This window comes from Semicossyphus pulcher, unplaced genomic scaffold (assembly GCF_022749685.1).
Source record: "Semicossyphus pulcher isolate SPU_LCO1_2020_fin unplaced genomic scaffold, fSemPul1.0.p SCAF_20, whole genome shotgun sequence".
NCBI classification, from domain to species: Eukaryota; Metazoa; Chordata; class Actinopteri; order Labriformes; family Labridae; genus Semicossyphus; species Semicossyphus pulcher.
The window spans coordinates 13,488,492-13,513,716 of NW_027211694.1; the positions used below are offsets into that span (position 1 = coordinate 13,488,492).

General features: G+C 40.9%; 1 protein-coding gene across 2 annotated transcripts; it reads right to left on the reverse strand.

Annotated features, from left to right (window-relative positions):
• Positions 1-13,639: 13,639 nt before the first annotated feature.
• LOC138599281 (DENN domain-containing protein 2A-like) lies at positions 13,640-23,841 on the reverse strand. Of its 2 annotated transcripts, none has more exons than XM_069670849.1 (19): positions 23,777-23,841; positions 20,474-21,562; positions 20,218-20,309; positions 19,228-19,322; positions 18,931-19,140; positions 18,732-18,825; positions 18,575-18,619; positions 18,288-18,478; positions 17,942-18,051; positions 17,774-17,843; positions 17,318-17,395; positions 17,071-17,211; positions 16,630-16,778; positions 15,383-15,560; positions 15,212-15,253; positions 15,007-15,115; positions 14,635-14,904; positions 14,470-14,556; positions 13,640-14,368 (listed from the first exon to the last, which is right to left on the reverse strand). In XM_069670849.1, the coding sequence occupies exons 1-19, from the start codon at positions 23,830-23,832 to the stop codon at positions 14,337-14,339; spliced, it is 3,138 nt and encodes a 1,045-aa protein (XP_069526950.1). In that variant the 5' UTR covers positions 23,833-23,841; the 3' UTR covers positions 13,640-14,336. The 2 variants fall into 2 exon arrangements, with proteins under 2 accessions (XP_069526950.1, XP_069526949.1); XM_069670848.1 differs by having other exon boundaries at positions 18,575-18,625.
• Positions 23,842-25,225: the final 1,384 nt, after the last annotated feature.

The following is a 25,225-nucleotide window of genomic DNA, read 5'->3' on the forward strand; positions in this document are numbered from 1 at the left end:
CTCCCATAACCTGACATCTGGTAATAATGGCAATAAAACTGTTTGTGTGACTCTTTTTCATGGTTGTATGTGGGTTGGCCAATGCAGCTCAAGGGATAAGGGATAAAGTGTTCAATTGCTTCGTTTATTTTCAGCAGAGGTTCTCGATTTGTTAGTCACATACAGTGCCATGACTGGTTCTTGCTACACCCCAGGTTGTACTTGCCTATACATAAATTCTTTTATTTGGGACATTATTTATTACTCCCCTGATGATTGAATAGGCATGGTCACTAGCACTTGCTCCACACTGGTGATATCACATCAATGCTAACATTGTAGTAATGGTAGCATGATTAATAAGTAGATTCAACATTCTTTGGCAGCACTGTCTCCCTTGAGCACATATGCACCTCCCATTTCCAAAGCCAAAGACACATTTTTGACCACTTTACCAAGATTGCTCAAGCCATCCATCCATTATCTACACCACTTATCCTGTTGATGGTCGTGGAGAGGCTGAAGCCTGTCCCAGCTGTCATTGGGCGAGGGGGGGGTTATACCCTGGACTGATCACCAGTCAATCACAGGACTGACACATAGAGACAGACAACCTTTCACACTCTCCAATGAACCTAATGAGCATGTCTTTGGACTCTGGGAGGAAGCCACAGTACCCGGAGGGAATCCACGCATGCACAGGGAGAACATGCAAACTCTACATAGAAAGGTCCACTTCGTCTGAACTGTGGCTCGAACTAGGAACCTTCTAGCTGTGAGGCGAAGGTTTTGCAGTTAGATGAGGGTACACATGTTGCCTTTTTACATCATAAGTTTTTGCAAAAGTTGGGACATCCTATTTAAGGTTGGTGGGGGCTGGAGCCTATCCCAGCTGTCATTTTGTAAAAGATTGGGTACATCCTGGACAGAATATGCAATCTCCACACAGAAACTGGTATTGGCCTAGCTGATGGATAAGTTCTCCATGGTAATTATGCAATTGAAGATTCGATCACTGAGTACCTCTTGCTCCTTGGAGATCAGTAACTGAAAGGTATGTTTACTCATACTCACTCAAGTATGCAATATGCAATATGCAATGCCACATGTTAGAGAATCTCAATTATACGTAGTAGAAGTTGTTGGACTATCCAGCCCTTACAAGGAGGGTATTGATGCCCATTCATGTCACCTACTTCTGCAATCAAGGCTTACCTGGTCTTATTCCAAGACAAAGACGCAAAGCAGCATGGATGAAAGGGAAGTCAGTTCAGATCAAATCTTTTTTTTCACTTCTGAACACGTTATCTTTTTTCATACAACTTAGTTCTGTATGCTTCTCTGCATACGCACCTTCTGAAATGACATGTTCTCCAGGACGCAAGCCAGGTCAGGATGTATTTGGTCCCTTCTGAGTGGAAAGTGACTGGAAGGAGACCTTTCCCTGGAGGCAGCTCTCTAACGCTGTGTTCCAGACAACTGGGAACTCGAGAACTTCCCATTAGAAATTTCCGACTTCCGAACTGTGAAGTCTGGAGTGCAGCATTTTTCCTTCCGACCTCCGACTAGAAAAAATTGCTATGGAACGCCATTCAAAGTCGGAGTTCCTACTTGTGAACTCTGAGCAGATTCTTGTACCCTGACTTCACCTTCAGAAGTCCAAAATTTCTACTGGGAAGTTCGCAGTCGTCTGGAACGCAGCATAAGCCACCAACATCAAGGACGTATAAAAGGACAGAGTCTGTGTTTGCTTTTGTGTTAACTTTTTCAGATAGGACCAATCTAAGACATATTTTGCAATAAGACTAAGTGAGAGACTATATTGGAATCAAAAACTTTTTCCTCTCTGGAGAACCCAGTCAGTTCCAAAGTCTTAGACGCCTGCCTCACTTCGTAGGAATTCATTTACCAGCACTACTGTGTCCTTGAATGACTTCCTGGTAACAACAAGCCTGGTTGAGATGTTTCATTCAGAAGTATTTATTGAGGCTTGGTCAAGGAGAATTTATATGAATGTATCAACCAAGAGTGACAGGCAGTGGCCTACTGCTGGGACAATGTATCATATTGCTTTAAGACCCCTGAACCTTTGGCTAGAACCCTTGGGTAGGAAAGTCCTTCAAAGTTGCTATGCCATTTTTGATGCAACCAACGAAGCTTCAACAAGACCAACCAATCCCAGGATGTATTTGAAATTTTACCACCTAAAAGCTTCTGAAATGTAAACTGAATTTTTGCAGCTCCATGTTCTGTTGTTTACTACTGTTGCACTCTCTTCAATCTCTTGGTTTGGAACAGAAAAGACAGAAAGCTATGAGCAATGGGCTCCACCACACTGAGGATCCATACTAATTGATAACATGTGTATAAGAAGGTAACTTGATACTTAGCTAGTGTACGGCCCAAACACAGGCCACCTGCTGCGGTTTTGGAGAGAGCTGAGTTTATCTCCAACCACAGCCGAGGCCTCTCTGATTCAGGCAGTTCAAGTGAGGACACACTGGCCAAGGTCCATGATTCGATCAATCAGCTCGTCCAATCCAAAGTTCAAAGTTGAAAAGGATCAGAAAGAGTGGGAATGTTGCCTTTGCAGCAGCAGAATGGAGCAAAATGGAGACTCCACTTCCAAGATGCATTTAATTTATTTTAGAGGGGAAAAGACTTTTGGACAGTATCATTAATCACTGTTTCTGCAATAAAGAGGATCCAACATGTAAAAGTGTTTTGTCAATGGAAGGTTGTGTGCTGTTTGGCAAGATGAAGATTCACCTTTTTCCAATAAAGGATATCTCGGTTTGGAACAGAATGCCCAAGGCTTATCTCAGCCAAATTGACTCATATGTCATTTTGAGGATTTCATTAAATGCCTCTGGCCTGTAGTTGTTAAATGTCTTCGGTTTGCTAGTCAGCCAAATACGAGCTTTTGAGCTAAGTGCAATTACACTCTGCTTTCCTTTACAACATTTTTTCTCTCTCCAGACAGTTTTGTACATATCAACTCACACTGCCTTGGAACATCTTGGGGAAAAATTAGCTAAACCTCTGCTCTGTCTCTTCATTCTGTTGTACAGCGCGACAGGGCCCGGAGCGGCTGCCAGCTACAACACACCCAACTGTGCTTGTCACTCCCAGGACGCGGCCCAGTCAGTGGCTTGGACAGAACACAGATAAGATAGCACACAGCCCAGCCACTTCCCCTTTTCCCACATTTATCAAAACAAGGTCCAGCTACCTCATGTGAACTGTACATTCAGTACGGTATGTCGGCCATGATGTTCCATACCATGAATGAGTGACTGAAACATGTGATAACCACTGTAGAGTCAGGGTACAAAATCAATGCTGAAGTTTTTGCATGCTGCTTTAGGTGATTTAAATCAATGTTCCACACAAATGACTTCATACTTTCAAAATGTATCGGAAGTGAACACTTCAATGTGAAATATAACACACACATTGTCAGTCTTCAATGGTCTCTTGGGGTACTTAGAAGTGCTATAAGTAGCTGGATTTCCTTAGAATACACTTTTTTTATACACACTTTTAACAATTAGTAATTGATCAGAGCACAATATTGTGTTATAAAGAGGTTTTTAGACAAGAATGAATAACTGACATCAGAGGTGTTCTACTTAGATGTTGGCAGGGTCCTATTCCTCATACCATAGAATGAGTCCTATCCCTTAATGGTATTAGATTAGTAGACCAAGGCTGTGTTTGTCTGGTAGTGCTGATTTACACATTATCTATGGCAGTGTGGGCCACAGCCCCATGGGGCCCACCATGGGTCGTGGCTATGGCCCCATGGTGGGCCCCAAAGGTACATTTGAGGCAGCTGTGGCTCAGTGGTAGAGTCGGTCGTCCCTCAATTGGAAGGTTGGCAGTGTGATCCCTGACTCTAACAGTCACATTTAGAAATGTCCATGAGCAAGACACTGAACCACAAATTGCTCCCGAAGGCATAAGGTAAGAATGTGTATAGATACTTATTGCAGATTGGCACTTAAGCCTCTGCTATCAGTGTGTTAGTGTGAGTGTGAAAGGGTGAATGTGACATGTAGTGTAAAGGTGCTTTGCGTCTTCGGAAGACGAGAAAAGCGCTATATAAGTACAGTCCATTTACTTAAGGTGGGCCGTGATACATAATTAACAATAAATAAATAGAACGTTTTTTTATTTGTTTGTTTTTTATTTAGTGTTTGCACAGATTTTGGTGACTTGAACATTTTAGTGGTTATTTTATAGCACTGCATTGCTGTTGGCCCACTTGTACAAGGAATTTTTATGTTCATGAATAAAATATATATTTGGGAAGTACTTTATCTAGTGTTAAGTGTTGATTAAAGGCTTGTGCAGCATTCTTAAGTTTGGCAATTGCTGATCAATGGTGAACTTTTTGTGATTTATAGTTTCCACATCTGCATCATCAAACTGGTCTGCGTGACAATATAAAAAATTGAATGGGACTGTGTGCAGGATGTACGTGTCAACTAACAAGTGTGAACATGATGGCCTGTGCTGACACCCAATGTATACCACATCCACTTCATTTTTTTAGCACCTTATCTCACACCCTGTCTACGGAGGTGTACTGGAGCAGCATGTTAGAGTGACAGCAGCTTCAGTGCCTGTCTGTGTCTACACAGGATGTGTTCAGCCACAGGGTTGAGTATATATCACCTTTTTTGCAGCTCTCAGAGCCAAGTGGTGTAGCTGTACCATCAGACTTAGTGTTGGAAACAACTGAAAAATTCAGCTGAAACACCTCCTGTGAAGACCAAGCAGTAACCTCAATACCTTCAGAAAGTAGGCCAACACTCAAGTGCCAAAAGCTGAAGTTCCCCAAATGGTCACTTGAGGCTGGCTCCAAAGGTGAGTCAATTAGGCACTTTGCAGCCGGATTAAGTGTGTTTACAGCCTGATCAGCATTTTTTGTCACATTTTTTCTATGTAACTCAACTGCTTGAATTATATTAATGTTGTGCATAATTACATGCATGACCAGCTTACATTACCACCACAAACACAGTGTCATTTTGCGGGAAACACTGTTGGTCCGAATATAAGATGACACTTATTATTAGACAACCGCACCTTCTCAAGACCAATTATATTTTACCTTTTAAATAAAATCAAATTTTCAATATCTTCAAGATTTAATTGTTACATTTAAATTCAATAAAATACCATTTAAAAATTGTTTTAAAAATCATTAGCGTCAAAGTGAGGTCTAGTTATAGATCTGTCTTTAAACAGCTGGATGACAGCTCTGGTAACGGAGATACCTTTGTTCCATATTTCAGTAACATACCTAAACTCTCTCCTGTCAGTCTCTTGGAAGCGGCCGCTTTGAGGACCACAGTATGATTTTCTCTGTTACCTGTTAGGTAAGACTGTACACAGCAGTTGCAGCGTTTTCCAGGCTGGGGAGGGCAGGCCTGGTCCTGGGGGAATCGCAGGAGCTAAACCAAGGGGTAAGGCCCGGGTTAAGCCCGCAGAGAGCAGCTAGCCACGGAGCCCTGTGCCCCGTCCTACGCAGTGCTACGGCCAGCACGTGATCCCCTTGAGCTCGCCATTTTTGGACATTACACTCTGTGACAACAAATATCTTAAAATCGGCATCCTAACTCCGCCTTAGTTGTTGGTTGACTTGGCCTACTTTTAAGCCACTTTGCTCCGGACGATCACCATGTCTCCGTCTTTCATACCCCTGGCACTGTAGTCGTGAGTGACGGCTGGCCTCAGTCATGAGGTACACTCTTTTTACAGTAAGTGGCGCCGTCTACTGGTGGGAACGTACAGTATATTGGCCCTTAAAAGTCCAGACCCGAATGTAAGATGATCCCACTTTTTCAGATGTATGTCAAGGGGGGAAAAAAAACGTCTTATATTTGGAACAAACACTCTTTTACACACACATACAGTACACTACCTCTTTATTACTGTACACTCCAATGTATTTGCCATGTGCCTGGGAGCTCCTCGCCAAACTTTTACTGTTGCTCCCTCTCTCCTTTCTGAACTTGTCAATTCATCTAAAGTGAATACATGTCACATATATTTCAGACCTTTATTTTTACACTAATGGATTTTCAATGTTTTCAGTCAGAATAACATCATCCTAGGGCAGTAAAAACCTCGTCTTTGACCAACAATAACTGATTAAACACAATCTGCGCCGCTGGAAAAAGATCCCTTTAACCTTTTCCAGAACTTTCCAGACGTATGCCAGCGAAAACCCTGCAGGAGCACAAATCACTCTGAAGAATGGCTGAAGTGGAAAATGAAGAAGACCAAAATAAAAGCACGTTTTTTTTCTTAATCACAGCATGTTTTCTATTACTGTCATCACAAGTGGAGAGCAGCAAGAGCAGATGTATGACAGTAAAGATACAACATTCGGAGCAAAGCAATGTATTGCATATCTGCAGAAACTTGATAGTATCTTGGCAGGATGTATGAGAAGCCTGTGGAAAGTTTAAGGTTTGCTTGGACAAAATGTACAGGAGCTTCTACTGTAAGTCAGATGATGTTGAATCTTGGCCTTTTTCCGGGTCATCTTTATCAGAAGTGGAAGATCATCCTGAACCCTCTCAGGCAGCAGCTAAAAGCACTCTTGTGACAGCTCTAGAGGAAAGCAAACACGACCACCAAGAGATAAGCATTTCTAATCCACGAGATTAAACGCACAGGGTGATGAATGGCTGAGTGACAGCTTAAAGACAGAGCCTATTTGTATGGGCGTACTTCTTCACAGCAACATTACTCACAGGCAGTGAGTACAGTTGTCAGGCAATTTCTTCTCTCTGCAAATAGCACCACTCTCTCAACACAATCATTTTGCTCTGCATGCCTACACATTTATAAAAACGCCCTCATTTGCTGCTGTTGACATGAGCCCAGAAATAAAATTACAGTCAATATATCGCTACAAGTATAATCCCTGATGTCTTATGCATATACACGTAAAACACATGCACTCAAATGAGCCTGATGTTAATGTGAAAACCAAACGATAGCCTACTGTATATTTTCCGTCTTTATAGCAAGTAGCGGTGTCAGTCAAGCTGTTTTAGGTCAAGATGGCCACTGTAAAAACCACAAGTGTGCCGGGGTGAGCAGCAGCACAGGTATGAGTGGATCACATTTCATTTAGACTTTAGACATTTTAGCAGATGGCAGACTTTACAGGAAAAGATATGATTTTTCCGTACTGTGACTGGCAGGCGCACTGTTAATGTTGGCGAGCTAGCTGAGGGGGGAGGGGAAGAAGGAGAGTGTCCAAGAAGAAATGCTTTGCCCACATGGGCTTGTAAGTGAATGTATTCAGCATACGGAATTAATACATGTCAATACAAAACCAAACATATAGGAGTATTTAACCATGCTAGCACTGTAGCTCTCAGGATGTCTGTTTGTTAGATCAAATACCAAACATTATTTCCATCAGACTCAGCTGTACTTTGTGTTAAGGGCTAATGTTAGCTTAAGTTAGCATGCTAACATGCTAAATGAATTAACATTCCAACAAAACATCACCATGCTAGCATGTCATTGTGAGCATGCAAGTAGATTTAGCAAGTTGACATTAACTGCAAGTGGTGCTGTACAGCTTTACAGAGTAGCTAGCTAACTTTAAACTCTTCAGCTTTGTTCGAAATCACAAACTAAATGTATTAATTCGGGGGCATTCCTATGTTCCCATTATGGCGTTTAATTAGTCTCAAAACTACGCTTGCTCGGGCCGGGGATTGAGTAGACAGGGGCTGATGCGTCCGCTCCTTTGATTGGACACTTAGAGTACTGACTATGACCTTTTGTGTGCACTGAGCAGAAATGCTCCCTCACTGTGGCGTTTTCTGCTGGCAGATTTTATACTCGTGGATACTTTTTGTGCACACGTATCACGTGCGTGTGTGATTTTTGATATGCAAGACTAATTAAATATAGTCCCAGGGTCCTATGCAGTTTTGTTGTGGCCAAAAATGCCTGTTTGTAGTTCGAGGCCAGATTAGGTAGGTCATGAAGGTAAGTCGACCACACCAGAGCCTCGTTGTGAATCAGCTGTTGGCTTCACAGCAAAAACAAAAGTGCGTCACTATCATACGGCGTTCTAAACATATTAAAGAAACAATAAAAAATGCCCTTTGATGTTTCTACAACATTGCGACCTTAAAGGGATAATTTTTTGAAAGAGAAATGAGAATTGGAGAAAGAGAATAATTGGTCAAATTTGAGGAAAAGTTGTGGCAATTGGATGAATTTGCACGAATGCGCCGGAATGCAACCAACATAGCAAGATACTGGTATGGGCTATGTTCAGAGTTCAAATGTTTCATAAAGCATTTTGAATGATCTAAATACTTTCAGCCGCTATGAAAATATGGATAAATAAAGTAAAAAAACAGTCTTGTCCCCAAATTTCAGGGTGAATAGGTTTGAAGGAGTAGCCACAACATCAGTAAGCCATAAACGGTAGTTGTATGATTTCAGTATATTGACATGAACTCTTGACCTAAGAAAAAAGAATACTGAAAACAGATCTACATAACGTGTCAAATTCAGAGAATATTTAGATGGGTAACATAGAACCTTGGGAACAAAGATACACCTTCCATTGAGTCACTACCATCGCTGTTATTATGCATCTTTACAGACAGGTGTACATATTTTCATCTATAAAATAAGGCTAAAATTTAATTCAGGGATTGATTGAGGGACTTTTTCATGCTATAATGATTTAGGCAATCAAATAAAACTTTATAGTGCACTATATAGTAAATTTAGACACATCCTTTATCTTGATTCATTCTTTATTCTTTGGTTAAATCTTTAAAGTAAACTTTTAAATCTCCTGCTTCCTGCACTGTGCCCAAGTATTAATCTGATGACATAATAAGAGTTCCAGGACACACACAAAGTTACTTGAGTCCACACATAGAAACCACATGAAGAAGGATGAGTCTACATACCGATTCTTACAGGCCGGACCACCCTGCAACTATTCTGACAAAGAATCCCCTGCAACCTTATGTCTACGTGTGCATGAGTGTGTGTCTGTCTGTGTGTGTGTGTGTCCACTCTTCAGGCTCCAGACAGACTCCTCAGCGTGCTAAACACAGACACAAAGTCAGACGATGTAAGGTGAGATAGGAAAATGTAAAAAATTAGGGGTGTGACCCTTTAAAGCGTCTTTTGAGCCGAATGAGCGAGCGAGGGAGAGAGACAAAGCGGATTTTAACCCTTGTCATCAGATGCCATGACTAATGGTGCTGTAATAGTGGTGTGGATAAACTTGGACACATACAGCAGACCACATGCAGACAGGCCTAGAAATCTATGTGTGTGGCCTGAGCTTCGTTGTCCCGCACACCCGTTCTCCCTCTCTCTCTCACCCCTTTTTCTTTCTTTCAAAATTTGAGATTAAAGGGTGAGAAACCGAGGCCACGAGAAAAGGGTCAAACTAAGAACCCACAATGGTTTTCTCTCCTCGAACTAACCTTACTTTTCATGTCAAGCACCCTCCACTGCTCTCCCTCCCTCCCTCCCTCCCTCCCTCCTTCTTTTCCCTCCACCCTCTTAGCTTCTGCTCCGTGTCCACAGTTTTAAGGATTTGCTGTTACACGGCTTAGCAGCGGGGAAATGGAAATCCTCCACTACATATCTTTTTTTTCCCTCTCCTCTACACTTTGTACCACTTCACTTCTTCCCCTGTCAAATTTCAACCTCTCCTTTCCTCTCCTACCCTTTTTCCACCTCCTCCTGCTGTTTTGCTCCCCATATGCTTTGATGGCTCCTCCTCAAAAGGGGAAATGATTCAGTCCCCCTGGCATGCATGGCAGGCCTGCAGCTGGACACTGCACCTGCAGCTCGGAAAAACAAGCTGACGGGTGCATGTTCGGTAACCTTTCGAAGTATGTGTGTGCGCTGCATGGATTTCAGCGTGTGCACGATCAAGTAATTTTCTCATCATAAATCAGACGCCTGCTCTTTTTCTGCACCCTTCCTCTCTTTTCCCGCCTTTTTCACTTCCTATTTTTTTTCTCCTTTGTAATTCCCACACTTCTGCTCTCACACAGGCAAATTAGATTCAGTGTGAAACGGTGTGCTGTGGTCTCAATTACGGCCTCTAGGGTTCCAAACCCTTCTCAAAAAGTCTCTATGGGAACCTGTAGGTACCATATTTGTGTTATGATGACAAAAATACCCAAGGCACACTAAAATAATTGGTGCAAAATTGCCTAAGACACCTGGGAGTTGCAACCACAGTTGACCCGAGCTTTTCAGCACATTCAACCTTGCAAAAAAAGGCGCCTGTTTCGTTGAGGGTTGTGGGAGAGGAGGTCTAAAAGAAAAATGGAACAGACCGACAGAAAATTACATTACACTTTTCATTTTGATTGATGGCAAGTGCTGCTTAGTTGCCGCAGCCCCCTGCCTACATAAATTACACCATAAATCATGTAATTAGCTGGGGCAACCTCCAGAGAGCTACAAATGCAAGTTTGCAAGCCTTGAAATGAGGTCAATAAATCTCTGGAGAGATGTTATAATTGAATTGGTGGTCGGTTCTAATGGAGCGTGATGTTTGTATGATGTTATTTCTGCTGAGAATAATAGGCAGAAGGGCATGCATGCAGCAGGTTAATGTTTTCTATTATCAGCATCAGCATGTGTCACTGTGTAGCATCTCTTAAAGGTGGAATCCATTCAGATAATAGGGACCTTTTGAAAGGCACTTTGCAGGTGAGATTAGAGTTTCAACACGCTATTGTTGTTTCAAAGTGGCACATAAGAGCGCTTTCTGATTGACTGAAAGCTGAAGACATTTGTGTTTGCAGTGGTGAGAAATTCCACACTGAGGTTAGCATTGCAGGCCGCACACCAGTGCAGGATGTAAAAGTCAACCCCTGCTGTATGGAACTGATCAGAACCATAATTACCTCCCCACTAACGAGCCAGTTGTGTTGAGCCGCGTCCAGGTGTTAAGCAGGAAACACTATGTGACTGTGTGGGTTCGGTGTTCAACCATGAGCGCTCATGCACAAACGCACTCCCAAGAACCTGAGCGACTGAGCTGACATGTCAGCAGCCGTCAATGTTCCTCTCTCACCACATCCATTCATCTTCCTGAGACGCCTCCTGTCCCACAGCACCGCAGCTTCCCCACCTTGGGAGCCAGATAGGAAGCTGCGGTGTAATTTTCACATTTGTTACTGTGTGACAGCTTCACTGAATATGTGTGTTGTAGAACAGTGTGTTGTTGTTTTTGACTGTTTGTTTAGGTTGTTTTGGTCAAGTTTGCTGTCTTACTGCATACAGGACATTTCACCCATTAACCATTATCCATTACTTTTACCTAACAAACCATTTTTGAAAAAGAATGTCAATACTTTTAACCAACTATTGTAACAACTCCTATTTCATTGTTTTAAAGTAATAATCTTGAAGATTGTCTTTTAGATAAATGTCTGTTAAGTCACTACCTATCGCCGAATGAGGTAACTGGTCTGCCAGAGAGGGAAGGCGGAGCTAAGCAGCTGCTTTTCCGGTCTCTGTAAGCGTTAATGAGTAAACGGTAATCTACTACGGCTGAACAAACAAAGAAAAGATCAATGACTACAGATACAACTTCAAAAATAAGTGAAAATCCAAAGAAAAAGAAACAAATTTGACGCTCAGATGAAGGCAAATAGTCTAAAAAGGAAAGTGACCGTCAGCGAGGAAAATCAAGAGTTACAACCGTTACAGCTGGAGCCAACCGTGGACGTCTGGCTATCTGGGAAGTGTGCTCCCGCAATTACCGTTTATTGCCAGAAGGTGCCTCTAAAGAGAACGAAACTGAAATCTTCAAGATTATATCTTTAAGCTATCTTAAACATTTCAAAACTAATGTCTATTTCAACTGATATCCACTTGGTAACAACCATACCCTTGTATCAATTAGTTAGGCTGTAGCTATTTTACTATCCATTACTTGTGGTCCTATATTTGCCCTTATTGTAAATACTGCTAGCTATCTCCTCCATCTGTTCAATTTTATACATCCAATAGTTTTAATGTCTTTCAATTGTTTATCCACTTAAAACTAACTATTACCACTTATCAGTGTTTTAGGTATTAAGCAATTTATCCTTCACTTTAAACAAACTATAATTTGCAAATACTTTAGCTTACTATTTGAACAGTTTATCCATTAGGCCTACTTTTAGCTATGTTTTAACCATAATCCAATATTCTAAGCTAAAAACTATTTCAACAACTTATTCAAGGATTATTATACTTTAAGTTATCCAATATTTTAGTTAACTATTTCACAAGTTACTTCAAGCTATCTTAACCGTTAATGCTACAGGCTACTTAAGCTAACGTCTATTTTATCTGATATCCACTAGCTAGATACTAAAACTTTTTATCCAGGCAATAATTATTTATTGTTCCATTTATTTTTGATGTCTATTAAACCATCTAGCACTTGCCTTTGCCACCCTTTTCCAACTGTTTATTGGTTTTGGCTTTCTATTTTTTTTTTAGCTAGGCTATCCAATAGTTTTAGCTAACGTGTATTTTAATTCTTTATCCGCTTTAAGCTTACTTTAACCATTTATCATTGCAAGAGCTATTTATTTTATCCATTTATCAACATTTTTTAGCTTATTATTTCAACTGTTTTTTTATTAGTTAGTGCCAACTATTATTTGGTTGACGGAAGGTTCTCAGTCATCCAGGCCATGATCATTCTAAGCTTAATCCAAAAGGCAGCTGGACTTGGTTCTTGAAGACATTTCACCTCTCCTCCGGAAGGCTTCTTCAGATCTAAACTGACTGGTGGACAGAGCTCGAAATATATGCCTCATATTTGGCTGAGTTTTACATAAAAATCCCTACTCGCTAGCTAACTATAGTCACACTCATTTGTTACATGTAGCCTTGTGTTCAGGTGCTACAGCATTTGATGTTAAAATCAAATAGTAACTTAAACCCTTTGCAATCTTTTTGGCTACACCCAAAAATGCAGAAAATCCCTTTGGTTGTGAATCATTATTTTAGAGTGAGTACAATGTGTGTGTGTGAATAAGCCTTTGTACTCCATGCATCCGTGTATGCATCAACATCTGTGTCAGCAGGTGAGTGTGTGTGAACTTCCCTCTAACAAAGTGACAGGTTAGGCGCTGTGCGATGCCCCGGGGCCTTTTAGCTTGCTCTGCAGGCACGAACTGAGCACACTAGCCCTCAGACAATACACTACTATGCTCTGCTCTGCACCTGTGTTATGTTTTCATGCTGACAAAGATGTGCTTTCCTCTTTGTGGGCTAAAGATCTGCTTTGTTTCCATGACTCAGAGACTAAAATAGTAAAGCTGCCACCAACTCTGAACCGAGGCTCTTTGTAGTAAAAAGACCAAATAACATGAGCACACAAACAGAGCAGTGAATGGTTAGCAAATGGGTGGTATGCGGATTACTTACTGTGTAAAACTGGCACACAAATGCTGGGTAAACATAATTGCCTTGGCTTTGATTTTCCAGTGTGACTTATTGTAACATTTACATAGTAAATGTTTTTGATGTAAAGTAATCTTATCATTGATAATCTAAAATCTGGAGGATGCTTAGAAAACAAATTTAATGTTTAAAAAAATTATATCCAACCCCTAAACATGCAATACATTCGTCTCAATGGAACAAACTATGACAACATCAAGGCAATAGCCTGTTTCTTGTTAACAGCAAACTAAATGTTCATATATTAAAGTATTTTGGATATTGTCACTGTTAAAACTAGAAGAAAACTGAGCGGGAATGGACTTTTAGTCATTTTTTGGTCAGTCCCTGTCAGAGTCAAGATCATCTATTTAGAGAAATATACTACTGCCCCCTAGTGGATTCAGAAAATATCAAGTCGGTGAACTTCCAAGTCAATTTACAAAGGGTGACCCCCAAACCAAATTATATTATACACCTTTGTTTCATAATGATGAAACATATAAGTGGCCTTATGTGCTCTTTACAGATATGTTCACATTCTTCACTCAATTATTCAGGGTTTTTCTTTAATTTGTCAGCCTTATGAAGCTTAATGTCCCTAGATTAATTATTTTACAGTATGTTATTTGAAATTTGTTGCTTAAAAATACACTTACAATAATTCTATACGTAAAAACATCCAGAAACCTCCTCAATATTTATGTGAGTTTACAGTGTCGAATTTTGATGAGAAATCATTTGTGATACATCAGTCCATCATGAGTCCATGAGCAATCCCTGAATAATCATTCCTTTGGTTTGATTGCTGCAGTCTATTAAGTCTTGTTCAAGTGCTTCCTCTGCGTCTCTTTTGTGCAGTAATAGTGGAGTTATTTCTTGGAAAGAAATTTCATTTTGCTTCCTATGGAAAGGAAAAGACACAAAAGTGGTTCAAACAGTTTCTACCAATGTTTTTTCACCATACCAAAGAAATTCTTGCTAGGAACAACAAAATAATCTTACCCAAGCCTTTGAGAAACCTGTTAACCCTCCGGTGTTCATTCTCATGAATGGAGTCTAGATACTCCTGCACCCTGACTTCAAACAATCCTGAAGTAAGAGATAGAAACATGAATAAGTGGGCCCTCCTCCAACAGCTGAACATATCTTTTTACTGCACCTCTTTACCTTTTAGAGCCTGTCTGTGGAGCTCTCGCTCCTGGATAAACCAGCCAAACATCTGGGTCTCCATGAAGACCTCCAGGAAGCGACGCGTGGTCTTAGACGGAATTGCTTTGCGAAAGCCTTCCCGCTGGAAGGAGCAGGGGACAGGGGAGGAGGAAGAGGAGGAGTAACCGTCTTCCCGTTCACCAACAAAAAAGAGTGGATAGTGGCCTACCAGCTCCACGAAGAAACGGACAAAGGCCTCAGACACAACAGTGCTGAGATGGCCAAAGTCTGAAGGGAAGAGGATCATTATTGTAACATACATGCAAAAATTAAACCATCAGGTGCTGCTAAATTTGCACAGATACAAAATAATTCCTTGTTATGTCTCACCACTAGTTATGTCTCCTCCTCTCTCATTAGCAAGCTCTCTTCTTCTCTCCAGAACATTCTCCAGGGCTGACTGGAGCTTAGAAGGCAGGATGGAGTCCTCATCGTCCAACTAGATGTGACAAACCAGGATAGAAATGAATTTGTTGGTATTTTATGGATGAAATAATGTGTGCAGAACCTGCAGAGGCATAAAAAAATGGCCTACCTGTCTGAGAAATCGACTGTTTCCAAGATCCACCACCAGAACCTGTTTACAGAAGGCCTAAATTATTCTGATGTTCAACATTCTGCATTTATGATTTGATGTAATAAATGTGTTCACAGCTATTAATAAGGCAATTTTTCTTTAGAAGCAAAGAATCAGCGCCTCTCTTACCTCCTCAAGGGGCAGTTCTGTGAGCTGGGGCAGGGAGCTGGACAGAAGGCCGACGATGAACGGGGTTGGAGTGCAGACGATGTCGAGCATAGCCGAGGGCAGCACGGGGATGTAAGTGTGCTGCCATACAAAGGGGTACAGCAGCGCCACAACAGCGTGGCAGCACTGGGAGAGAGTACTGCGAGGGAAGGACACAGGGAATATTACTGGTGGGAAGAGATGAGGACCTTGGGATATATTGTAATCTTGCATCCAGTGTAATGCTTTCTCAAATCTTTAAGCCCCTCCCCCATGAGGCACAAGACCTACAAACTAGCTAGCTAGCAGTTATGGATCCTCACTGTGTTTGTGTTTAAATGTTCTCACATTCAGCACTCTTGGCTATTGAATGTAAACAAAAATTGAATTAAAACGTATTTAAAAAATCAATAAAATGTTGTGAGCAACTTGTCTTTAACCAGTTTTTTGTATTTAGTCTATGCTAAGTCCCTCCCTAGTTTACTCTTCTTTAAGGAAAAAATTTAAATGTGCTGAATGAATTAGCACTCTGCTAGCTTGTTTATGGGAACTTTAAATCAATTAATTTTTGTTTATATAGTGCCAAATTTTAGTAATACAGTTAACTGCCTGTTTAATGCTTGCAGAACGTTTCTTTTTTCGTGGGTGAAAGTTTAAAAAATGGACAAAAAAGTGGCAAAGAAGAGCAGATAAATATACAGGAAGTGAATACTTCTCATCTTCACCACATGAGGGTGCTGTGGTACAAACTACAGTCCAAGCCAAGCAGTCCAGTCCTTGTGAATATTCCCAAAAGCAACATTTCCCAGAGAGGAAAGTAGAGCTACATGCTTTTTTCATTTACGTCATTCAACTTAGCATTCCAGCCCTTTACTAGTGTGACCGTTCTTTCTGAGTCCCTCTGGATTTGTCCTGCAGAACAAACAAACTGGACCCAGCACAACAACAACTCAACAGACTGGTCCTAAAATATCTCTCTGGAATTATCTGTAAATAAAACTGGGGCAGCCTTAAATTTATCTTAGAATGTGCATCCGGACCACACACATTTCTTATAGCTTCATAATAAAAATATGCTTGATGTCTGCACCTAATATGCAGAGTGCATAACAGGGGAAGAAAAATGTTCAGTGCAACCTCATATTTTAAGAGCCTTCAAATAGGGGTGATATAGATTTTTGTATGATGTGTAAGCCTTCAGGGTAAATGGCTCCACTGACGGTACAGACCTGAGTTTTTCTGCGGTGAAGATGACCCTTCGCTCAAGCAGCAGAGACCCGAGCACCCGAAGGAGCAGCCGCAGACTCAGACAGGAGAACAGACACTCAAAGTCCACGTGCTCCAGGCGTGAGTCAGAGGGTCGACAGAGCTCCATCACCTGGGAAAAAAATACACCGAAATCACTTTTGTTTATGGGTTTTTAATGGACATGATCCTTAGGTAGTTGTACACACCTAAAGTATTTTTGGGTGTGTAAAATAAGGGTGTTAAAAAAAGACATTTGTTGGATATGGTTATAAGTTCCTCATTAGAAGAGTGTTTTGCGCATCAATAAATCTGGCCTTGTTTCCCACTTTAAGATTTTCCCTTTAACTCTTTGGTCTAAAATTCTATTTTTCTGGAGCCCAATTGTTAGACTTGTTGCTTGGAATGCCTCGGGTGTCATTCACCTCTGTGCCTGAGCCTGGAAGGAAAGTCTTGACAGTGATGGTTTTGCCTGGAGCTGGAAACTGAGCCTCCATGATGGCTCTCATAAAGGGCTGCACAAGGGCTGTGGACAAAGCCCTCCGTCTCTCCACTTCATCCAACACCTGGAGTAAACACAAATGCGCACACACATACACACACCTTATAAATTTACTAAACTTACTTTTATGTCATTTACGTTATTCGAGGGGATCTGTTGAGGCAGTTTACCTTGGAGAACAGGTTGAAACAGCCAAGGTGACTAACAATACAGTAGACCTCTGGTAGACGTTTGCCTTTTCCACTGGGCTGAAAAGACGGAAAGAAGTAAGATGAAGGAAAGTTGTCGAAAAAACCTTTTTAAAACTTGAAAATCTGAGTAAAAAAGCCATGTATTTTTTGGATTAACAACTGTTTTAAGAAAATGTTTCGTAAATTGAGAAATGTTCAAGGTTGTCACCTGACACAATCTGTAGAAACACGCACATAGAAACATATGCGAATCCGCACACACACATACACACTTTCCCAGTCTCACACGCTTCCTCCCAGACTCTGAGATGGACTGTTTTCCCACAGGCACGCCGACTATTTTGGCACGGTTATTTACTCAGCCGTCATCGTGGTATTTAGCCACTTCCTGTCCAGTAGCAGAGCACTTATTTATTCTTCTCATTTTCTATTTACCAGTAATCGCCGGCAGTATCCAAACCTCCTGCTCCCATCCTCTCCAGTCAAAACAAAGGAGAACATCTCACTGTGAGGGAAGACCCATAACAAATACACAAATAAAAATGGTATTAGCATATTTGTGTTCATAAAAATACATGTAGATAAAAAGATTATTGATCTCACCTTGGGTAGTTCTCCACCGGCTCCCAGCTTTTTGAATCGGGGAAGCAGAACTGAGGAATGATCCTCAGTTGATCCTCCGTCTCCCTCATGAACTTGAAGCTTCGCTCGAGCTGCAACATGACAAAGCAAAAACACAATCGGACTTTACTCTAAATTTAATGCACATTTATCCATAATTAACAGATACAAGTAGGCCTGTCTTTATTAACCATTATGAGGATACAGATTTAAATGAGAACACAGTCCTGAACTGTAGTCCTGAATTAAATTTATGTAAAAATCAGTGGATTGCCCCTTTAAAACCACAAAAAACAAGCAAAGATTGAGGCACTCCTCTGCTTCGGACCTTTGGTGGGAACTGCTGCGTGACCTCCGGCAGATAGTGGGCTCCACCCTTCGACTTCTGCAGAGACACAACTAGAAAATATTCAAAGAGCTGACGCTGGTGGAGCTCCTGCTCCAGAGAGTTGCTGGTACCGTTGTAGTGGCCTGGCTTGCTCAGTATGGACTTGACCGACACGAGACGCTGACGTTGAGCTGGAGGAGAAGATTATTAGATAAATTATTGTTATGAATTAAATAAGGTGAATTTGTAAAAACCAAAAGAAGAAAAGGTGAACTTTGGTATTCTACCTTTTGCTCTTTCTTCAACTTCACTCTCCGAGTCACTGTTGTCATCTGTTACTGGAAACAAAAGTCATGTCTCTTAACCAAAAACACCACAATTAAGTTATTGTTCAGAGATAACTTAAAGAAGAAAGTTTAATTTCTTTAATCACTACATTATCACCTCTCCCTGAGCTTGTCTCAGCGTAATGATAGATCCTCCGTAGATGTTTCTTCCCGATCCGAGACTCAAAGATGCTGTTGATTCTAAGTACAACCTGTTTGAGACAAGATTTCTCTCAATGTAAAGAAGTACAGCACAATGTTCTGGATTATCAAACATTGTACATTTACAGCTTTAAAATATGCCCCTTAAGACTCACCGTTGGTATCCTGTGACATGTGCGGCTGTAGGGATCCCCAGGCAGATAGGAAGTGTGTTGAGGCCCATCAGGAGTGGAAGGGGGGCTGACCTGGGGTGGAGATGAAACACCCCTGCTGCTGGTGCGGTGACTCGACTGGTTGGGTCTTCGCAGGTCCAGTAGCTTGAAGCTCCTGTTTGAATTCTGCCTAAAGAAGCCGGGCCTCGAGATCTGTTGACGGAATAATCATTTTCAACATGGTTTAAACAAGAATTGTTGTCAACTTAAAGTATTATGCTTGGCTTGTATTGTAGGAACCTTGGCAGTATCAGCGCCAGGAGAGGAGGGCAAAGACTGCTGGGAACACTGACTCTCCAACTCTATGTCCTCATATGGGTTCTCTTTGGATGAGTCTGTAGGGAGACCAAAGATGGCAATCTTATCATACGTTTTTTTTATGTTTATAATATATAAATTATAAGTATTGAGTATTGTTTTTTTTCCCGTTTTAAAGTTACCAGAAGTTCTATTCAACATTTTCCTTGTAAAGTTGCCAGAAGTTCTATTCAACATTCTGAAATTTGTTTAAATCTTTATGGTTTCATATTGTTTCTTTCGGATGTACATAAATAAGAAGAAACATTAACTTCACTTCTGGATTCTGGAAAATATCAGTAAATATTCAAGAAAAGGTCCACATATTTGATTAAAGGGCGTAGTTTAACAGTTTTGAAAGTATAATAATAGTAAAAAGCTGCGACTCTCATCTGGTTAATAATGTGATGCTAAGGCTACCCGCAAGCTAGCTTGGCTTAGCACAAAGAATGGAAACAGGTGAAAACAGATAGCTTGGCATATCCAGCGGTTAAAAAAATTACCCTGCAAGCCCTAAAGCTCAATAAGTAGGTTAGTCTGTCAAAGTGATGTTATATTAGCCGGCAACCAGAAGAAACTCCAGGCTAACAAGTAGCCCAGCCTGTCTTAAAAACATAAGCTGTCGTTTTTACTCTTTGGTTATTGTACAGATTAAACACAAACACAAAACATGTGAGTAGTGACTTTTAGAGGTGCTTCATAGTTTGTTTGTTTTTTACTTAAAAACAGAGCGTCACTAGCTGTCCCACTTGTTTTCATTCTTTATGCTTAGCTAAACTAACTGGCTGCTGGGTGTAACTTCATTACTACTGGGTGTAACTACTTCATTTACCTAGCAAACATAAGAAAGATAGGCCTTTTCATTTCACAATGATTTAGAAGGCAAATAACTCTTTTTCCAACACGTTTTAAAACGCAATAGAGGTCTCTGACCTAGGATGTCTTCATAGTGATGTTCCTGAGACAGTGAGCGAGAGAAGAGTGGGCTGGTTGACCTTGCGAGGTCTTCAAACTCAAAGGATTTCCTGTCATGGTGAAAGGAGAAGTGCAATGTATTAAATGATTCATCTAACATTATTATCTGTTTCGTTTTTTCTCATTCATACAGGTAGTGCAATATCAAAACTGGATATTAAGTTTGTTTAGCTTTAGCTAGTATAGGCTACGAACTACATTTTGTTCCGTTTACCTGTTGATGTTGTCTCTGGCTCGGTCACCCCTGGGTCTCCCGTAGACACCAGAAGGAGATTTTGAGGAAGATTTCTTAGAGCTGGATGGCAATGGGGGGAGGTTCCTTTGCCCTCTCCCCTGCTTTTCACATCTCCCAATAGTGCCATTGGTTGGATGCTCGAAAGTACGTCTGGGTTTGGGGACCGGGTTGATGGGAAGCGCCCCTGGCTCTGTGTACACATTCTCCTGGTTCTGTTTCCCTTCTGGAACCGTAACTTCATTTGTTTTCTTCTTAACTTCTACCTGTTTGTCCTTGCTCGGTGGAGTGAAGTAGTTTCCAAGCTCTGGAGGAGTTTTCCCATGATTCTCCCCCATAGCCTCCAGCTTTTTAAAAAGAGTGAATACAGCCCTCGTTTCTTGGCTGTTTTGTTCCCCTTTTCTCCTCTCATTGCTCCTCAATGTCCCCACCTGTGGCTGCACTGACACAGTAGGCAAACAAGGCCTTGAATCCTGAAGCCTTTCTTCATTCTCTTTCTCGTGATCTTGCTTTTCCTTGTAGACAGCTCTGCCAAACTCCTCCATTTGATCTTTGCTCGGCTTGCTGTTCTTGACTGTACCTCTTTGCTGTATTCCAGTTTCTAAAGGTGAACAAGGCCTTGAGTCCCCAGGTTTTCCTGAACACTCTTTCCCAATATTTTCCTTTTCCTCATGGCCCATACTCCTGCAACTTTCTACACTCTGCTCATAAATTTGACTGTTGCTTTTGGTCAGGGATTCTGTCCTTTTTAAGTTAGCACACTGGACCACAGATCCCGAGGTAATGGCTGGGTGAGTGGGTTCCTTTCCCTCCCACAGAGAAATCTTGTCCTTGATGTTGCATCCATTGGATCTGGGAAGCTTGTTGCCTAAGAGAGTTTTCTCATTGCTGTGAGCTTCAAGCGTCGGCCTCCTGTGCGCCATCATGGATGATTCTTCCCGCTGATTGCTCAGGTTGTCTAATGGGGTGAAGGGTAGCTTTGGTGCCCCTTCTTTTCTCTGCCCAGCTCCCTTGTTTCCCACTGACGAATTATTGGATTGCCTTGCCTTAACAAGACAGCCTTTCTCTAGCCTAAACAAACAAAGAAAAAGTTTTTCCTGAGGTTTAAAAACTTATATAAAATGATAAAAGCAAAAAAACAGACATGACCAAAATGAAACAGAATATTTTTTAATATAAACTTAGTGATGACCATGTTAACAGCAGTGATACCAAACAGCAATAGGCCTACTGTTAGTTTCAACGTAACAGTAGGCCCATTGCTGTTCAGTAAAGTAATTCGAAAATTAAATGATCAAATAAATAAATGATCAAATTCTGATCTTGACTTAATTTATTGGTACACTAAGCAGTAGGTTACTTGCCAGGATATTACACAGAACAGACCTCCTCAGTCATTCAGCACCTGAGCAACTCCTTTCCATTGAGAGAGTGTGACAACTTGTTAGTAAGCAAGCTAACAGAAGTTACCTCAGGGCACTATTTGTTTGCTAGTAAACAAGCTAACAGACGTTATCTCAGGGCACTTTTTGTTAGCTAGCAAGTGAGCTAACTTAAGTTATCTCTGGGAACTTTTTGTTAGCTATAATGCAAACAAACAGAAGTTATTTCAGGGCACTTTTTGTGAGCTAGCAAGCCAGCTAACAGAAGTTATCTCAAGGCACATTTTTGTTAGCTAGCAAGCAAGCTTACAGAAGTTATCTCAGGGTACTTTTTTTTTAGCTAGCAAGCAAGCTAACAGAAGTTACCTTAGGGCATGTTTTGTTACCTAGCAAGCAAGCTAATAGAAGTTATCTCAAGGCATTTTTAGTGTTGAGCAGGTCTAAACTGTCAGCCACTGTTTATTAAAAGTTCATGCTAACCAATGGATAAGCAGTTAATAAAATTCCTAAATATAACTGCTAAACGGTTTAAATAAATACTTGAAATAGTTAGCTAAACGTACTGGATAAATTAGTTAGGTAAGCTAGAACCAATTAGCTAGCAAGAAACAGACGTTTAACAGTTATTTTGAATGTTTGAAATGGATGATGTTAGCTGAATGTGCTGTAGAAGAATTTAAAATAATTAGCTTAGGTGGATAAACATTTAAACAGCTAAAAGTGAGGGCTGAATGATTGAAATGTCTTCTGCTACACAAGTGGTGGAATGAATACATGACCAACAGACAAAATAGAACAGTCTGGGGGAAAAAAACAAGCAAGCACCAACGGTGACATCTAAAATGAAGTTTGATTTCAGTTTGTGCTAGCCGTGGCACATTCTGAGCCAAACAGCTGACATATGGCATAATACACATCACAGCATGGGTAGGGCACTTTTTCGTTTCCATAACATTGTATTTTCTTTCATGTGTTGTCGCTTCTACAAACCGCTGACCCAAACAGCTGATCCGATACCATGCACTGCATGCGAGGTATACAGTGCCGATGTGCAGAGTGAGACATAGTGTCGAGGGAAAGGGTTGTCTGTTGCAATGTGAAACGATGACAAAAAACTAAAATACACTAAACTGACATGTTTGTTTATATGCAGGACCCTTTTAAGTGGCTAAAGTACATGGTGCTTAAATAATAATAATATTAATAATACATTTTATTTGTATAGCGCTTTTCATGGTACTAAAAGTCACTTTACATAATAAAAACAAACAAAAAAAACACTTGTGACCCCATCTGCAGCGGTGTTTAGCTTCCCTTCCGTGTAGGAACTCTGGCCGGCTTCTCCTAACATGGTCCATGCTGACTGTTATACTGTACGTAGTAAACTTACGATTGATAAGTACCTCATACAACCCCCACAAAAAAAACGAACTATCCCTTTAAGCTCATCATATTGGGCATATAAGGGCTACGTCATACAAAGATAGTTGGAACCATATTTTTTACAGAATTCCTCAGTAAAACGCTGTCAGTTCCCTGGAGTTCCCAGTTCATTCCCTGTAACTGCCAGTTAGGGGACACTCTGTCTTTTTATGGCAACAGTGGGAAAATTCAGCCTGTGAGTAAATGCCAGAGGACAACCCTATGACCGAGCATCTTCTTCTCATCAGCTCACTCAATAAACACATACTTGGACCAGGGCCCATTTCATCAAATTGTTATGTTTTGATAAATAAACCGGAGGAAATGGGAAGCCATAAGTTGAGAGACCCTTTTCTGACTTTTCCTTAATGGGTGCGATGAGTTAAAAGGGCAACCTAAACTGTTGCTAATTTCTCAAGCTATGTAAGAAAAAAAAAACCTTTCCTATAGGGAAAATGTGCTCTGATAAAGCCATACAAACCTGTTGACAGTGGAGTAGATGCAGTCCGGCCTGGTCATTCTCTTAGAGGCCGCCATGATCCCTGTACACCTGAGACAGAGAGATAGGAAAGCATCTTTATAGTGATTCCTCTAAGCTTTTCTTAGCACTTCAGAATTAGCATATCAACTTTTTTATTAGCATCCTGTTTGGCTTGGCTCCAATTGACAATGTGCTTTTTCAATAAGACTAAATATCATCAAATCAAATCAAACTTTATTTATATAGCACCTTTCATGCAAAAAGAATGCAACACAAAGTGCTTCACAGAAAAATTAAAATCATATCACTAGAATTAAAAACATATCACAATAATACAAATACTGGAAACTTGCCCCTCCCGACCCACCCGCAGAGGCACACATACACTTTATCACACACAGATACAGACAGACACACATGTACACGTATGCACATACACACTCACACACATACACTCACCCACACACACGCACGCACTCAGGATAAAACATGGTAGAGAGACATGGCAGGACACTGAGGAACAGGTGAGGAAAACGCCACTTAAATATGTCGACAAAGACTTTTTTTCACATTTGTGTGCAAATGGGCTGAAATGTTTTGATCATTCATTAACAGCTGATTATTTGCAGTATTCGGGGGCACAGCTGAGCCCGCTCAAGGAAAAACACGACAGCCAGGGACCCAGCTGAACTCCCTCGAGCAGTTCATCACACAAACCAACATTTCAACAATCATTAGGGAGCTCTTTGATCACTGCATCACTCTTCTCTGCTTTTTCCTTCCTTTGGTGTACTCTTGTATGCTCCTTACTCTGCGTCTTTCCCCTCACAGGGAGCTAACCTTTGTCCCGCACAGCGACTAAAAATGCTCTCTTCCTCTTCACTCTCATACTTTCACATCTCTAAGGCCAACGTTTCAAAGTTCAGTGGCCTCTAAGATAGCGCTTGGTTATTTCCCAGCCCTGTTGTCATCATTTGTTTAGCTGATATGTAGTCCAAATGACAGTGTGTATGAGCAGGGGGACTGGATACGGCTCTTAAAGACATAGCTGATAAGGTGGAAAAAATTCAGATACATAGTTTATGATAAGGGCAAAGAAACCATCCAGGGCTGAACAGTTAATCACAAAAAGCAGAAGTGGTTGCATTTTTCACTTTGTAGAGGTTGCTTTTAAGGATATGAGAAACAAAACACTTTTTCCACCTCTTATTTTTAAGAAATAATACAAATATATTTAAAACTTAAAACATGGCATTACTTTCCAATAGTGAGCCAAAGAAATATGAGACAACAAATCCCATTGAAATCCCATTTTACACATCAAATTCAGTGATATACAATATAAAATTAAATCTGTTTCTTACCTCCTTCTGTCGCACAGTTTCCATGTGTTTACTAATGAAATTGCCGCGTAATGCAACTGATGCTGCTATAATATCCATTGGTAAA

Coding starts and splice junctions, on each gene's coding strand:
- LOC138599281 (XM_069670848.1), bottom strand. CDS start 23,832: ATGGCGGCCTCTAAGAGAATGACCAGGCCGGACTGCATCTACTCCACT. Junction 18,826..18,930: donor CATGTCACAGGATACCAACG/GTGAGTCTTAAG, acceptor TGTCTCAAACAG/GTTGTACTTAGAATCAACAG. Junction 18,479..18,574: donor AGTTGAAGAAAGAGCAAAAG/GTAGAATACCAA, acceptor CTTCTCCTCCAG/CTCAACGTCAGCGTCTCGTG.